At 39.6% G+C, this 17,917-nt stretch overlaps 1 protein-coding gene across 6 annotated transcripts in view; it reads left to right on the top strand.

Moving 5' to 3' along the window:
• PTK2 (protein tyrosine kinase 2) overlaps positions 1-17,917 on the top strand; it is a 282,084-nt gene that overhangs the window by 102,144 nt on the left and 162,023 nt on the right. For 5 of the 6 annotated variants that reach the window (XM_058564997.1, XM_058565000.1, XM_058564996.1 and 2 more), the window contains one exon: positions 6,262-6,428. The exons of the other annotated variant lie outside the window; for it this stretch is intronic. In XM_058564997.1, coding sequence (XP_058420980.1) covers positions 6,262-6,428 — 167 coding nt within the window. The remainder of the gene's footprint in view (positions 1-6,261; positions 6,429-17,917) is intronic. 6 annotated transcript variants of the gene reach the window in all.

Genomic DNA, 17,917 nt, shown 5'->3' with positions numbered 1-17,917 from the left:
CCTATGGGATCTGGCTCCTTGTTGCCTGTTCTTATCTTATTTCCCACAACTGTCCCCACTCGCTCTGCTCTCCTGTCCGCCCAGCCCAAGAGTGCTCCCTCTCCCCCACCTTTTCTGTTCCTCGTAATCCTGTTTTGTTATATTTTCTTCAGATGTTTTGTCCTTATTGAAATTGTCCTGCTTCTTGATTTGTTTGCTCATTATTATCTGCTTTCTTCCACTAGACTGTAAGCTCTGTGACAGCAAGGGACCTTTCTGCTTCATGATATTGTCACAGCCTCTTCAACAGTGCCTAGCTGGCACACAGCACGTGCTCGACTGATACCTTTTTGGATGACTATATGAAATCCTAGATGAAATGGAGTACTTCTGATAGAAATAATTAAATTAGGAAAATTGGTTGCAGAAGTAGAAAGGCTTAATAGACTAATAATCACAAAAGAAATTGAATTGATAAAGAGTACACCTATCTAAAACCGTACCTGGCCTTAGTGATGTTTCTATCAAACCTTCATTTCTACTTTTTTTTTTTTAAATCGCAAGGCCTAGAACAACTCATTTTATGCCCAGACACCAAATCTGGGAAAGTACGTTAAAATGCTGCCAAAGATTAAGTAGGAGTTGAGTTCTTGGACAATATTCTTGTCACGTTCAAAGCATCTTGAAATTTACTAAGAGGCTCATTGAATTTTTCTAAGTATATAGCAAACCCTCAGGTTTCAGTACTCCTCATGGGCCACTAGAACAAGGTTGACGTAATTACCTGAACCTGTAATAGTAAGTAAACAAAATAAATGCAGTCCACGTAGGTGGCTAAAACATGAATATACTTAGTTGGGTTAGTACTAATTACTGTTACCAAGCTGGTGGTGGGAAGAATAGCAGTAGAAAGTGACATTCTGATCAGTTTAACATCAGCTTTCTGACTGGAATGGGAAAAGACACACACACAATTTGGGATTCTGTGAGTTTACAGAAGGTATGAATTCTGTGAGCAGAGCTGTCCTGTGCTAAGAATGGCTGGTAGGTGTAGGGGAAGGAATCCTTCAGGCAGTTTTCCCAGAGTTCAGCCACAGACAGTTGCCTGGAGGACTTTGCACCAGTCCCGGGGTCTCCAGTGTTTATTGTTAGGTGTCAGCACTCACTGCTTTATGCAAGTTATCAATGTAATATCTTCTCTCTGATAGAGGAGCAGGGGGGTGCACATTTAAAAACTTGAACATTGAGTATTATGGATTTAAATAATTTTGGTGTGGGAAAGGACTACAGAGATGTTAGAAAGTTAAACTATTCCTTTAATGGGCAGAAAGTATCATCTAGGAAAAAAGCTGGGAAGAAAAACCTTAAGGAATAAAATAGAATCAAAAGCAATGTTAAGAAAAATATGAGACAGCAGAGCATGAGAAAAAAGAATTCTTTATCATTAAATCCTTAGAGATGGTGACCGGTAGCCAGAATAATGGCCCCTAAAGATGTCCACGTCTTAATCCCCAGGACCTGTGCATATCTGACCTTACATGGCAAAAGGGACTTTGCAGATGTGACTAGGGTTAAGGACCTTGAGATGGGGAGATTATGAGTCCTTAAAAGCAGCAGACCTTTTCTGGCTGTGGTCACAGGGAGGTGACTACAGAAGAAGAGTCAGATGGAGCACTGCTGGCTTTGAAGGTGGAGGAAGGGGACCATGAGCCAAGGAACGGAGGCACCTCTAACAGCTGGAAAAGGCCAGCTTGGAGCCTCCAGAAAGCAGCACGTCCCTGCTCACACCTTGATTTTAGCCCAATGAAACCCATTTCAGACTTGTGATCTACAGAACTGAAAAGTAGTACATTTGTATTACATTAAGCCCCTAAGTTTATGGTCATTTGTTACAGCAGCAATAGGGAACTAATGGAGTGACTATGGACCATGAACAGACAAAAGTGCATACTTTGTCTTGGAGGACTTTCAGGAGGACTGCTAGTTTGCTACTGAACCAGGAGGAGGAGATGTACTAGCTGTTGGAGAACAGGATTTAGATTTCCACATCTTGTTGTTGTTGTTGTTTTTTTTTAATATTTATTTATTTATTTATTTTTTCCCCCAGAGCCCCAGCAGATAGTTGCATGTCATAGTTGCACATCCTTTCAGTTGCCGTATGTGGGACGCGGCCCCAGCATGGCCGGAGAAGCGGTGCGTCGGCGCGCGCCCAGGATCCGAACCCGGGCTGCCAGCAGCGGAGCACGCGCACCCAACCGCCAAGCCACGGGGCCGGCCCTCCACATCTTGTTTTTGCTAACTGAATGATAGGCTCCTACCAGGACAGCCACGATCAGAGAAGAACAGTAGGAACCCGTTAGTTTCCTAAATGTGAGGAGTAGAGTATCTGAAAGAGAAACACGCTGAGAAAAAGCACCACTGGACGTTATAAAAGACAAATAGCGATTATACTTGGTGATTCTTAGGAAGAGGAAGAGATGAACAGTGTTAAGAGCAATACGCATGGCCTCAGATATCTCCTCTCAAAATAAAAGAAATCTTGCAAATTACCTGTGATGAGATAACTAAAAATATCGAATATTCCTTTTTGTCTTGTCCCCCACCGCACCTTCCCCACAGACTTATGCCACTTTTGCATGTATTCATTATCACGTCTTTCTCCTACTGGACTCTTAAGACTTTTGAGGGTAAGGATTACATCTTACTCATCATTGTATTGCTAGCACCATGCATGCAGTGGGCACTTTGGATGGTCATTGAATGAATGAGTAAGTGAAGATTCATGAATGAATGAACATGAAGGAAAGGGTTGCATGACTTCTTTCTACCAGTGGAAAAAACGACATTTCATTTCAGACACTGTCTGAAAGATGTGACCAAGTTGAACCAAACAAAATCATAAAAAAAAACTTTTAGAAACAAAATTATAGCTTCATCTCCCTAGTAAGTTAATCAGGGAAATGTAAATTATAACAACAATAAAATGCCCTCTCCCCCCTTTTTTTGGTCCATGAAATTGATAAACATTTTAAGATTGATTTTATCCAGTATTGGCATGAGATGGACAGTCTCTAACACTGTGTGTCAAGTATGATTGGTATAGTTTTATTGGTGGACAATTTGGCTGTACTTAGCAAAATGTCACATTTTAAGTATGTCTGTTTCTGAGCAATGCTTCTACATATGTATGACGGCAGCTAGAAAGATCTTCATAGTGGTATTTTTGCATTTCCACTTCCCTTTCTGCCCCAAAACAAGGAAGTAAAAAAGAAAATAACTATCTACCAGCAGTAAAATGACTCTGCACACTGAATGCTATGTTCCTGAAAAGGTGTAAGCATGATGCAGACACTGGCTTTTTTTGTTTTCAACCTTAAGAAGAATTCTTTCACTATAAATGTCTAACTTGAGAGTTTAATCAGGAAAACTGTATATTTCCAAAGCCTGAGATATGATATAAATGGATAAACAGAAATTTCAGAGTACCTAAGTATTATTTCGTATACCATAGGACCAGATTGTCATGAGCCTTTAAAACCAGGGTGAGAAATTTAAATTTAATTCAGCTACCGTTAGTGGCGTATTATAAATCCTTGTCCTGTTATCTCCCTAGAGACAGTCACTTTTCTAAATGTATGCATTCCATAAATAATATAGACATGTACTAATGTATGTACATGTGTGTTATATGGAAATAGTAGCATTTCCATATGGTAGCATTGTAGCGTTTCTTGAGTATGCATTCCTCACTAAATATTTAGTTCTCAAAATTCTTTGTTCAGTTGTCCAGAACCAAATATTTGGTTCTCAAAATTATTTAAATTACTGAGTATATGCATTCAGCATCAATTATTTAAGTACCTTGTATATTCATAATCATGGCTGCTATCCAAATTAAGTCAGGAGGTTTATAAGAGTCCTGGAGAATGAGAGATAGGACAGAACACAATGTGGAAGCATAATGAAAAAGCAAAAAATGAAATAAAAGGAAATATCTAGGCATTTATTGCTTAATTTTTTAGTGGAAAGTTGCAACCTTGTTTAGTCACGAGGTATTACAATATGGGAAATCTTTGTCACGCAAACCCAAAGTTAAAATCATTCTGGGAGTCTTCAGGCAATGTGATCAAGTAACTGACTAAAATTCCGTCTATTCCATAAAACTCCAAAACTCAGAACCTGCCTTTCCCCTAGTAAGCACCACACTTCTGGACCAAGTCTCTCTAGCTGATGCTGCTTCTCTGCAGGTGGGTGCCCTGTGAGTTCAGAGGACATGTAACCTTTGCAAGGGGTCATCAGGGAAGGCACCCAGAGAAGGGGGGATTTCTCCTAGGGTGTGGTTGGCAAATATAAGTGTAAGAAATGATTTGTGCACTGCCTTACCCTCTACGTCTGGGTGTGGAAGGATAGACCTCGTGCACTGAGACAGACAATTAGAGACCGACAGAGATGTGAATAATAGCCCTAACTACAGGGAGAGAGGTTGCTCTGGAACCTAGTAGCAGTGAGCTGTGGAGTAAAGAGAAGACGTGCTCAGACCTGGGCTGTAATGCAAGGGTAACTGGTGTTGGTGTGCGCTTGGTGAGCTGGCAGAGCTGGACAGGGAGACGAAGGCGCTTTTGTGGGAATTTGAAAGAGGTGCCAGCTCCCATCCTTTGCAGTTTAGGGATTTGTGTGTTGGCAAGGAGAAGCTGCAGAAGTCGCCTTTGAGAGAATTACTAGAAAAAGATGTCCCTTCCTCTAGGCAGGTCTCTCACCCCAGAGCACAAGATTTGAAGACTGGAGCTCAGGCTGGGTTTCAGCTCCCACTGCCCCCTTGGCTGGGCACTGTCGTTCATGGTGGCCCCGTCAGATATTCCAGGCCTGGAATCCAAAAGCCAGAAAGGACAGTTTCTGCCTATCTCAGTTGCACCCAGAGTTCTGTAGGCTGCACACATCCTTCTGGTCCCGGTGGGAATTCATCATCTTTATGAAGCTGTCTTTGACTCTTCCAGCCAGGTCCTTTGTTCATACTTTCTCTCTGTTGCCATATTTACTCCCCCGCCACCCTCCCAAGCTTGATACACAAACTTGTCCCACGGATTGAGTAATCTGGAAGGGAAGTCAGCCTCGTGCAGGTACCAGGAGCGCAGCACACGTCCTGCCCTTGGTGTGGACACACTGAGTCCTTGATGGTTTTTGTGTGTAGTACGTTATTATTTATCTTTTCTTATGGGAACACCCTTAATTGTATTATTGACAGCATCGTGCCATAATAAAGAAATACTTAGTGTGTGCAGGAACTTATGTGTCTTACATTACAAGTTATATGTGATAGCTTCAGTTAATTGCTAATTTTGAAAAACCATTGATTTTCTTCAATAGACAATATTGATTTTCTTTATTAGACATTTTCATGTTAATATCAGCATCATTAAAAGTTTACTAATGGCCTAAAAGATTGGGAAGATGACAGTGGATTGTGAGTAGTACATCCTCATGTAAGGGCAGCACATGGTTTCTGTCATTTTCCCAAATGAGTCTTCCGTCTTTACTGCCTATTTTCAAACATATATGCACAGGGCTTCCACACCCGTGCAGGCACAGGGCAAGAATCAGTTCTAATGCTTCCCTGTCTCTAGGGAGAAAGCCTTCTCTAAGGAGTCTTCCCCGATGCCCTCCTCCAAAGGTTACTTTCATCTCCTCTAAACTCACAGGGCACACATGTTAGAAGCATTAGATTGGGGGCTATTGTAGATTGCTGCGTATTAATGTATGGAGAGCAAATAGCAGATTGGTTAGGCCCGACTTCAAATAACTTTTCATATATCATCAGTATCATCAGAAACGTGGCTTTAATTGTACATTCCTAAATGTGTGTTTTTAAAAAATGATGTTAAGGTTGCAGCCCATTCTCAAACAACATGCTGTCCTTGGTTCAGAAAGTGTAACCCCTCCTTGGGTCTAGCCCTCAGCAGGTGGTGCCAAAGAGTGCCTGGTGTGCTTTGACGAGTTTTGGGGATGATGCACAGGTGGAGCTGCAGAATTGCATTCTACATTTCCATGCCTCGTTTATCAATAAAGAAAAGGGAAGAGCCTCTTTTTGTGTTTTTTTTTAAACTTTTCCTTGTTCATAAAAATACTGAAAAAAGATTCCTAAGTAATATGAAGTAATTTATTTAACTTGATACTCTTTTACCAAAGATTTCTGATAATTAACTAAAAGAAATGAATGTTGCATTAACTTTTAGCCTACAGTTTTTTTTGTTTATAACAGTCATTTTTGTGGGGGGTATGTTTTAGGGCATCATTCAGAAGATAGTGGACAGTCACAAAGTAAAGCACGTGGCCTGCTATGGATTTCGCCTCAGTCACCTGCGGTCAGAGGAGGTTCACTGGCTCCATTTGGATATGGGTGTCTCCAATGTGAGGGAGAAGTATGAACTTGCACACCCACCAGAGGAGTGGAAGTAAGATTACAAACCTACTTTGGTGTGACTCGCACTTGATTTGTTTTGCATATTAAATCACGCACAAGAGGGTAAATGTCTACGCTTAATTTTCACACTGATTGTCAGTACAACTCCTGTATAACTAAAGTTGGCTGGTAATTATTAACCAGTGATCTCTTCTAGACTTCTGGTTAGTCTGTCTCTGGGGCACCATTGACTTTTGGTTGCTCGAGCCGTCTGATTCCGTTCTTTTGTGGGGGCCTTTTGTAGTCACGCTTCTCTTGTCAGTGCTGCTTTGTTTCCACCTCTGCTCTAGGAACTCAAGCCCTGATTCTTTTCCTTTCTGTTCTGTCAGCATCCTTTTGTCAGCAGGAGTTGATGTGCCCTGAGGAGACCACTCCTAATTACCTTGTTAGTGGGCTGCACAGATTGCAATATTGTGCCCAGGAATCCACAGCTCAACTAAAAAGAGTGGGTGTCTATTTGATATTCACATACAACATTAGAATTAGCAAGTGGCTTCTTAGTGATTTATGTTGACCTTAATGAAACTGAAACCATTCAAAGTGAATTAAAAGAATTCCCTATAATTGTCCTTTTCCTGGTTCTCTCCTAACAACTTTTTCCACTATTAAGTAAACAAAATGTTTGTAGGAAATTGTACATCTAAAACACTTACATTTGAGAGAAGTATAACTTGTAAAAATGGGGTCTTCCACAGGGGTCCTCGTTTTTAAGATAATGCTGCAAAACTAAAGATGATTGTAGATTGGCGAGGACATTCAAATATCAGTAACTTTCAGTCCAAAGATCTAAATCACTTAAAGTAGACATTTTAAAAGAATAACAGACATGTTTAGGTGAATAAATCTTGTCTCAGTTATAGAGTTGATCAAAGAAATATAGTGTATTTTCAAATTTGTCAAATAGCTGGAACTGAGCTAACAGAATACTCCGTGAGCGTATAGTTTGACTGATTTACATCAGTGGCTAGCGAACATTTGATCTCCAACTACTGTATTTAGTTAATCAGATAATTGTCTAAAAACTAAGAATATATAAAAGTTAGTTAAAAATACCTGAAGGTATTTTTATTTAACACAATTCTGTAATCTTCTTAACTTATATAGACATGTGAGAGCAACCATCATCATGGTATTCTCAGTGCTCAATAAAATGTTTGTTGAATGTAAATGAGTCTACAAGCTTTGTTTATGTTCTTTTGAGCCAGTTTATTTTACTTTATTTCAAGTAAAATTAAGTAGGCACTATTTTATTTAATGGAGCATGAATCCTCAAATGTAAGAAAAATTTAGGCTGACCCTCCTCAAATGAAGGGTGATGGAGATGCTGGCAGCATTGGTGTATCGTCACCACTGAGCAGCTGCTGAGAGCCAGGCCCTGTGCCAGCTATTTGGTATTTATAATGTGAATATTTGTGAGATGTAAAATGTATATTTGGTTTACCCAAACTGTGTGAGGTAAAGACTGTTATTCCTATTTTTACAGATGAAAACAGAGGTGCAGTAAAATTAGTTTAAGTTGCATTCACATAGATAGTTTGTGACACAGCTTTGATTTGAATTGAGCTATCTGATTTTATAGTACGGGTTTTTTAAATCAATGTGCCTGTCTCAATAGGAATAATCTTAAAAACTCGGAGAGTGTAGCTAGGCTTATGAGATCAGTGAAGGTTGCAGGGATAGCAGGTGGAGATGATGAAAGAACAGAATGTGATCAGAGGTCCAGCTGATACATGTGTGCTGTTTTCAAGAGTGTGAGGGTTGATACTGATAGTTCTTGACGTCAGTAAGAAACAGGAGACTATTAAAAGCAGATTTGAAAGAGAACCAAACAAGAGTTCTAGAAATCATTGGATAGATCAAACAGCAGATTAGACATAGCTGAAAAATTAGCAAACAAGAAGATGGGTCAGAGAAAATTTGTCTAAAACATAGCACAGAGGTGAACAGATGAAAAATATGAGAGCAAGTTTATGTAACATGAATGAGAAGGTCAATCCATTTCTAATAGGAACGCTACAGGAAGAGAATAAAAAGGATGAGGAAGGGGAAATAATCTGAAAAGATAATGGCTGAAAGTTTTCTAGAATCAGTGAATGACATGAGTCCTTAAATACAAGGTTAACAGAAGATCCCAAACAGAGTTAATAACACTAAATTCACACTTTGGCAGATTATAGTAAAATAGTGTTGTACAAAAGAAAAAGAGATGGTGTTAAAAACAACCAGAGAAAAATTCAGACTTCTCCACAGCAATAATAGATGTCAAGAAAATAGTGGAGGGGCTGGCCCCGTGGCTTAGCGGTTAAGTGCACGCGCTCTGCTACTGGCGGCCGGGGTTCGGATCCTGGGCACTCACCGATGCACCACTTCTCCGGCCATGCTGAGGCCGCGTCCCACATACAGCAACTAGAAGAATGTGCAGCTATGACGTACAACTATCTACTGGGGCTTTGGGGGAAAAAAAGGAGGAGGATTGGCAATAGATGTTAGCCGAGAGCCGGTCTTCCTCAGCAAAAAGAGGAGGATTAGCATGGATGTTAGCTCAGGGCTGATCTTCCTCACAAAAAAAAAAAAAAAGAAAGAAAATAGTGGAATAATGTGTGCATAGTAGTGAGAAAAAGTAACTGGCAACGTGTATTTGTTTGCCCAGTTAAATTACCGTTCAAGAACAGGATGACACAGAGACATTTTCCTTAGAGAGTTTACCACTCAAGGAAACTCCTACAAATAAACCTCAGGAAGAAGGAAAATGATCTCTGAAGGAGGCTTCAGATGCAAGAAGGAATGCTAGCAAAAACACCTGGGTAGATCTAAGTAAGCATGGGCTCCATAAAACAAAAATAATGATAAGAACTGAATTTTTATGTTAAAAAAGTTGAGCCCAATACTGGATGTATGTCAAGAGAGAGGTGGTCAGCTTAAAGTGCTGTCAGCTAGGCCTTAAGATTTTATATAGGGTAACAGCTAAAACATTAGAAGTAGATTTTGTAACTTAAACGGTAGATGGGTAAATAGGTATTAGAGAAATATAGCAACCAAATGAAGGCAAGAAATGGAGAAAGAAAGCATGGGAAAATAGGATAAATAACAGTCACAAATAAGATTTTAGAAATGAATGCGAGTATACTAACAGTAAATGGTTAGAGATTGTTAGAGTGTGATTAAAAAATAAATTCCAGCTATCTGCTGTTTATAAGAGGTATCTAAAACAGTGATGTTCAAACATTTTTCTTTGACTTACAGGAAGAAATATAGTTTACCTTAAGATCCAGTGCACACGTACATGTATGTATATCGCAGTCCACCTGTCTGCAGTGTCTGACGCACTCAGTCACGGCTTTCTATCTACATCCTTTCTTCACTTAGCGCCTTCTGTCTACATCCTTTCTTCACTTAGCTTCCTGGTAAAGTGTTTCCTCCTGCTTTACTGACCATTCACAGTCTGTCTTCTCCTCCTTAGCCATTAAATTTTGGGCTGCTCAAGTGACCTCTTTTCCTGTCTTTCTACTCTCCCTAGACCTACCTTTGGCATTAAATTCATACTTGAATTGGATAGACACAGGGAAACCAGTAAACAAGTTATTGCAGTAACCCGGGCAGAAATCCTGAAAGGTGGTGGACTGAGGAAGTAGTCATAGAAGGAGTGAGCAGCAGATGTATAGGGATATGTCTTTAAGGGAGAGCTCATAGAATTTGCTGATGGATCTTTTAAAATGTAAACATCCAGTGAAACGTGTAAATCATTCCTGCTCAGAAACTTCCGGGAGGTCCTCGTCGCACCTGGAGCCACCTCCAGACTTTGTAATTCTCTGTGTCTGCGTCTCCTGCTGTTCTTCCCCTTCCTCCACTCTAGCGACTTTTGTCCCTTTGAAATTTCAGTTTTCTATTTTTACAGGTACTCAGGTTGGGATCTCGTTTGATAGTCTCTTCTCTATTGCCAGCTTTTTTGCTTTTTAATAATATAGTCCTCCATCTCACTTCTCTTTTTGCCATTATCTTTTCAGACTTTTCACTTGCATGGCCCTAGCCGCACTGGCCCTCTTACTGATTCTTGAACAGGCCAAGCATGTTGCTCCCCGGGGCCTTTGAACTTGGTGTGACTCTGCTGAGCATGCTCCTCTGCCATTTCCAGCATGTCTGGACTGCCCTTCATTTAGGGCAAGTGCTGCACTGTCACCTCTTTCCTGTAGCTTTCTCTGACCGTTCTATCTGCAGAGCCCACTGCCTGCTTGGCATGATCTTTCTTCCTCAGGGACTTGGTCTTACTCACTGCTCTATTTCTGGTTTCTAGCCGTGCCTGGTATATGGTAAGCAACCAATAAAGAATTTTAAGTGAAAATTGAATCAGTGAAAATGAAATTGTAAAATAAGCCAAGAGGCAAAATAATATGATGAGTAGTAACTTGTATTCAACTAGGAACCGAACAGTACTAGTTCATGTTGATAACAACATTCCCACATTAACACATGTGGCTTGCTATGTGTTGCTTACTAAGTGCTTAATGTTTAAGCACTTGACTTATTTTATCAAAATGGATTCATATTATGATAGTCTTATCAAGTAGGTACTCTTCTTTTGCCATTTTACTCCTGAGAAGGCTGTAGTTTAGAGAGGTTTAATAGCATTCCTGAGGTCATATAGCTTAGATGGGTGGCAGAGTGGAAATTGAGTTCATGCACTCACCTGTTTCTTCTCTACTCCTGTGTTAGATATGTAGCTATAAGAAACAGAACATTTGATAATCTGTTTTCTCTCACTAGCAGACATTGTCTCTCAGTTCGGAGGTGGGTATGTGAAGGCAACTACAGTTCTGAGAATTAAGATATTAATATTCAAATGAAAGTGCCAGGACTTATCCGAATAATTGGATATCAATTTCTGTTCCTATGAGACTTTGTAACAGATTTTCTTTTCATGCTCTCTGCTATAGGATCTGTTCATTTTGTTAAATAAACCTGAGATAGAAACTTGTTCACTTGAGTCTTCAGTTCTTCAAACACCTCAGTAAGCTAGTTTGCAGTACATCTGTTTGATTGTAACTTTCTCAGGCAGGATGACCTTACAGAGGTGTCAGGACACATCACTGGGGAAAGGAAGGGCTGGTTTGGTAAATGGCTATTCTGGTAGGAAGAATCTAACAACAAAATTAGATCCTGCTTCAAACAATCCACAGAAATCTACTTGAGATGGATCAAGTTTAAAAAAAGAGAGAGTTCAGTGGAAAATATAGTTGAATCTGTCTCTGGCCCTGGATTAGGAGGATTTTCTGAATGCCCCAAAAATGTTCACTATAAAAAGAAAGAATGACAAGTTTGACTTTACTGAGATTAAGACATTCTGTTTATCAAAAGATGTATTTTTAAAAAAGTGCAAAAAGAAGTTGCAACTGGGAGAAGATATTTGCAACACATGTAATTGACAAAAGATGGTGTCAAGAGTTCTTCTACTGATAAATATGAAAATTGCAAACAACTCAATAAATGGGCAAGAGACACGAAGGTATTTTCATAAAAGAGAAAGCAAGTTTGGCCAGTAATCATAGAAGGACACTGTCAGCTTCATTAGTGATCAGGGAGATGTGACTTTAGACCACGAGATTCTTTCTCACACTATCCGGTTGGCAAAAAGTAAGTTGTCTGACAGTATCGATAGCTGGAGAGGTGCTGGATCCAACAAGGTCTTGCCTGTACTGCTGGGGAGAAAGTAAATTGGTAAAACCATTTGGGAAAACAGCTTAGCATCCTCTTGAAAATCTAGTCCTTACATTCCCTACAATGCTGCAGTTCCACTTCAAGTTCTGTCCTTGAGAGACTCTTGCATTTCTGCACTAGGCTAGAGATGCAAGAATATTCACAGAATAACCAGTGACAGTTAAGTCAGTTGTGGAATATTCACACAGTGGAAAGTTACACAAGTCAAAATGAGTGAACTCTAGGGGCATGCAACACTAAGGATGAATCTTAGCCAAATAACATTGTGTGACAAAAGTCAGTCCCAGGACAAGGTTCTGAGTGCACTAAATACCAATACCACTGAATTGTACACTTTAAAGTGGTTAATTTTTTATGTAAATTTTACCTCAATTAAAAAAAAATTTGAGTCCCAGAAGATGACATATATATAGCACGATATGTTGGGAACACATCAGTTGAGTAAGACAGTATGGAACATAGAAATAAAGGATCAGAGGGGGACAGACAGTCCAGAGCCTCTGCAGGGGAAGCAACCTGCCACCCCAATCCCCATAAGGCCCTGAAGGAACTTGTGCTGAACCCTCAGGTTCGAGGCCAGAGCCTGAAATCACTCCTTTAGTATGCATGTGCCACCTGTCCCTACTTCCTTCCCCCGTCTGCCCAGGAGGGAGCAGGAGCTTCCTTACCTATCACTGGGTTCCTGGGAGACCCCAGTTAAGTAGGTAGTATTGTTAGGATCTTGAGTCAGCCAAAAAAGTTTCAATTATAATACCATACGTACTTTGTTAGTACAGCAAAACGTGTCATGGAATTTTGAGTGATTTCCATGAAACAGATTTAAACTTTAAAGTTTTGTACTTAGGTAGTCAAATTCTAGTTAACTAAATTTGGATAGCTAAATTTCACTTATCTGGAATCACCTACATGGAGTGGTCTGTTTGGCTTCTGAGTGGGTTAGTCAGGTATAAATAGACTATAAGAGCTTTTGGGGAAATGGCCCAGTCCTTTCAGATGTTGAATTCAGGGCTTTGAGGGCCAGGTCTAAGAGAAGGCTCTCTTGGTGTTTGAGAAAGTATTGTGGGGCTTTTGCAGAGCAAGTGAAAAAGAAAATCCTTTTCATTGTTATCAAGATGTGGTTCACATTCTCCTGCTTAGCTCTCCTCTGTTCTCTGCTTTTAAACGGCTCCTCTCATTCTGGAAAGAGATGATTTTCTTTTCAGACCTTTGCGGGAGAAAAAAAATCTTTTGCGTAGAGGAAAGATGTCCTTTTTCAAAGAAAATGAGTAATGATAGTTTAGGAAGTTTTAGACTGTATTTTGATACAGTTTTCTATGTTACCTTGAAATGACATTCCATATACATATACCTTAATTTGAAAAGCCAGTCTTTCATTATAATACTGAATTCAACAAGAGTTCTTAAAAAGATTTAAAGCAGTATGACAGTAAATAGAGGAACACTCTGACAAGTTTGGAGGTGACACTTTTGAAAAACAGGATGGACTTCCAAATTTCCTGATTTATTAACTAAATGTTTACTGGATGCTTCTGCACCAGATACTGGTCAGTCAGTGGTATTTATTTATTGACCAAGCTGGTTCAGCACTGGTTCTGGTGGGTATTTATTACCACAGCTACAGAACGGTCAGTCATATAGGAATTTCTTTTTTTTCTCAATATGTATCAAAAGTTGCAGGAAGAATACACGGAAATCCTGTGTACCTGTCAGCCAGCTTCCCTAAATGTTTAAATCTCACATAAGCATAGTACAACTATTGAACCAGGAAATTAACATTGATACAATACTATTAACTAATCTACAGACGTTATCAAATTTCACAGTTGTCCCACCTAATGTCCCTTTTCTGGTCCAGGATCTAATTCAGAATACCACATTTGCCTTTCACTATCCTGTCTCCCTAGGTCTTCCCTAATCTGGGACAGTTCCTCAGTCTGTGTTTGTCCTTCATGACCTTGATACTTTTGAAGAATACTGGCTGGTTATTTGTACCATGTCCCTCACTTTGGGTTTGTCTGGTACTTTTTTTTCATGATTATATCGAGGTTATGCATTTTTGGCAAGAATACCACAGTCAAGATGCTGTGCCTTTCTCATTTTGCTGTATCATGAAGTCTGAAATGGTGATATGACTCATTTTGCTTGTGATTTTAACTTGGTTCATTTGGTTAAGGTGGTGACCAGGTTTCTCCACTACAAAGTTGTTATTTTCCCCCCTTGTAATTAAGAGATATCTTCTGGGGATATAAGGAGACTTACCATTGTATTTTCATCCACTAATATCAGCATCACTGATGATTCTTTCTTGCAGTGATTATTACTGTAATTTTTGCCAAATGATGAATTTCTATTTCCATCCTTCTGGGTTTTTTTTAAATTGGAAGTCTATTATAAGACAGAGCTGTCCACATCACATTGTTTACAAGAGTCATCTCTGTTGTTTCATGAAGCTATACTTTATTTCTCTATACACAAACTGGCTAGCTAATCCTTCTCAGTGTCAGGGTTATCAGATTCTTTGTCCAGCTTAACTTTTCAAAAACATTTGCTACTCATCACCACCATTAGTTGGTTAGCTTGTGGGTATCTTGGTGCTCGTAGTTGGTGATAAGACTGAGGAAGTTAGATGTCAGTGGCATTAATAGGAATATATTACTTAGGAGTAGAAGCAAAAGGATGATTTTATTTGGGGCATGTTATAGTTAGCTGCTATTCAGAAATCCATGGAGTGGCCTATAGCGGAGAAGTAAAAATGTATCTCAGAATGTTAGAATAGTAACAGAAGTATAAAGAGAATGGTAAGTTTTGTGGAGGATAAGGGGAGTGAGGATGTTGGCAGTAGTGGACCAGTGGGTATGGGCGTCGGGTGTTGTGGATTACGTCCTGAGGCGAGGTGAGTGGTCTGTGGAATTGAATTAGGCGACCTGGTGCAAAGTTTCAGTAGGGTCGTGAGGGGGAAATATGCTGAACTGTAATGGGTTGAAGCAGGGGCCAAAATCCTTAACACGATCTAAAGACCTTGCCTACCACCACATATGCAAGATCAGTTTATGTTCCACTGTGTTTTAAGCCAGAGGTGCCTTCTCTTAGTTTCATTCCTCCTTTCATACATGTTCTTGCTGGAGAGGAATCCCAAGTCTACCTCTTAATAGCTGTGGGAACTTGGGCAAATTACATAATTCCCTAGAATTTTTCCCCCATCTGTGAAAATAGGGTGAAATATTAAACTGTTCATTATTTCTCACCCAGAGTAGTGCAGTCGCCTCCTGGTCTCCTGCTTCTTTTTGGCCTCCTGTTGTCTGTACTGCATAGTATCGCCCGCCTAATTGTTTGAAATGTACATCCTGTGATGACAGTGCTCTGTGTGCGGTGCTCCAGCGGCTTCTTTTCTCGCTGAGGATGAGCCCCACAGTCATGATGTGCAGGGTCCCACATCATCTGCCACCTCCTGATCCCACCTCTCTCTGACACCCTTCTATTCACTGTCCTCACTCAGTGGGCTCTAGTTGCATTTGCCTTCCCAAGCATCCTCCAGCCTCAGGGCCTTTACACACTCTCTTCCCTCTGATCAGAACTCTCTTTCCTGCACATAAGTACATAATTCCCTTCCTCACTTCCTTTAGATCTGGGTTCAAATGTCGCTGAATCGGAGTATCCTTCACTGACTACCCTTTATAAAACAATACTTCATCGTTTATTATTCCCCTTACCTTGCTTGTTGGTCTTTATAACATTTACTACCACCTCACAGATATTTGTTTATTTGCTGTCTGACTTCCACCATAAAAATAGAAATTTTTTGAGAGTCTGCACTTTGCCTGTTTTGTTCACTGATGTATTCCCAACTCCCAGAACTGTGCCTGGTACATGATTGGTGGTGAAATAAATATTTGTTGAGTAATTACTAATGTAATAAGTAAACCTTAAAAACCATTATTATTATGTGCCAGTGGCAGTTCTAGGAGTTTTGTGTTTACTAACTCATTTATTTCTCCCAACAACCTTATGAGGAAATTGAGGCACAGAGAGGTGATGTGACGGTGAATAAGTGATGGAGCCAGAATTCTCGTGTAGGCCATCTTAATGCAGAGCCCCTGTTCTTTCTGCTTCTCATAGTGTTGTTGCTGATTAAAAGAAGTCATCTGGGTAAAATGCTTATCACAATTTCTGTCATATAGTGGGTAGTCACCAAGTGTTAGTTGATATTCATCATTAACGTCAGGATGCTGGATATTAAGAGCATGGATGTGGAGCCAGGCTGCCAAATGTTTGATTTTTGGACCTGTCTCTTATCATTAAAATGGGATAACATTAATACTGAAAGCCTCTTGTGTCTTGTTTAATTCTGGAGCATACAGCCTTGGAACTGATTGCTTATTCTTGCTGAGCATCATTTTCCTAGTCTGCTAAGTATGAATAATTACACTTCTGTTCTCTGATTGTTATGTTGTTTAAGAGAAATAGTGCATATAAAGTGCCTGGTAAGTTCTAAATTCAAAATAAATGAAATCCATTATGCTTCTACAAATAATTGTACAATGTCGAATATCTGCAGTAGATTATTGAACTCCTTCTGAGAGTAAAATTAAAATGGAACCTCATTGTTTGGTAGTTGTATATTTTAATAAGACGGACATTTAAAAGTCTCAGCAGAACTTGTGTATGTGTATCTTACATTTTTTCCACCCTTAACTGAACCAAAAGAACTGTATTGGTTACTTGCGTTTTTTTTCTTGTAAGCCTATGACATTTTTTAAAAGATCAATTAATAAGACTTTTAGAAAAAATAGATATCTCTATAACCTTTGGGTAGGCAAATAGGAAGGACTGCATAAAAGTTACAAACTTTCTTCTTCAAAAGATAACATTAAAATGAAAGATGTTTAAAATAATTTTTAGAAGATACCTTTAAGAGAGTGAAAGGCAAGCTGTAGAGTGGGAGAGGGTATTCACTAAGTAACAAAGGCCTCACGTCCAGAATACATCAAGAATACCTACAGATCAGGTGGGGGTGGGGGAGGCAGACAAGCCAATAGGAAAAAAGGGGCAAAAACTTAACAGACACTTCACAAAGAAGATAGCCAAAATGGCCAATTGTCATATGATGAAGTGCCCAGTCTCGTTACTCATCAAGGAAATGCCAGTTAAAACCACTGTATTCTATTGCAGTAAATATCAGAGTGACTAAAATGAAAAAGTTAGAAATACCAAGTAGAGGTGAGGATGTAGAGGAACCAGAACACCCCATGCTGCTGGTTGGGGTGTAAATTGGTACAACTTCTTTGGCTTACTGTTTGGTAATATCTGCTAAAGTTGATGTGTGTATGATCCAGTGATTCTACTCCTGGTGTATACCCATATACCCAACAGAAGTGTGTACCTATGTTCACCAAAAGACATGCATGAGAGTGTTCATATGAGTAGACACACGTGCGTGCACACAGAATAAGAAAGATACAGGGAGAGCATTCTGATGAAATTTGTTTTGATCATTCTTGAACCTTGGCTTCCTGAGCAAATAAATTACCTTTTTGTGCTTAGAGGAAGAAAAAAAGAGTGTTCATAGAAGCATTATTCCTAATAACTAAAAAGTAGAAATAATTCAAATGGCTGTTAGCCACAATGTGGGTGAATAATTGTGGTGTATCATACAGTGCAACCCTTTTCAGATATGAGCAAACTTCAGCTACTAGATATGGATGAATCCCACAAGCATATTGGTGAATGAAAAAAGCCAGACAGAAAAGAGAACATACCGTGTGATTCCAT

Source organism: Diceros bicornis, chromosome 21 (assembly GCF_020826845.1).
Source record: "Diceros bicornis minor isolate mBicDic1 chromosome 21, mDicBic1.mat.cur, whole genome shotgun sequence".
Lineage (NCBI taxonomy): Eukaryota > Metazoa > Chordata > Mammalia > Perissodactyla > Rhinocerotidae > Diceros > Diceros bicornis.
This window is presented reverse-complemented; position numbering and strand designations above follow the sequence as displayed.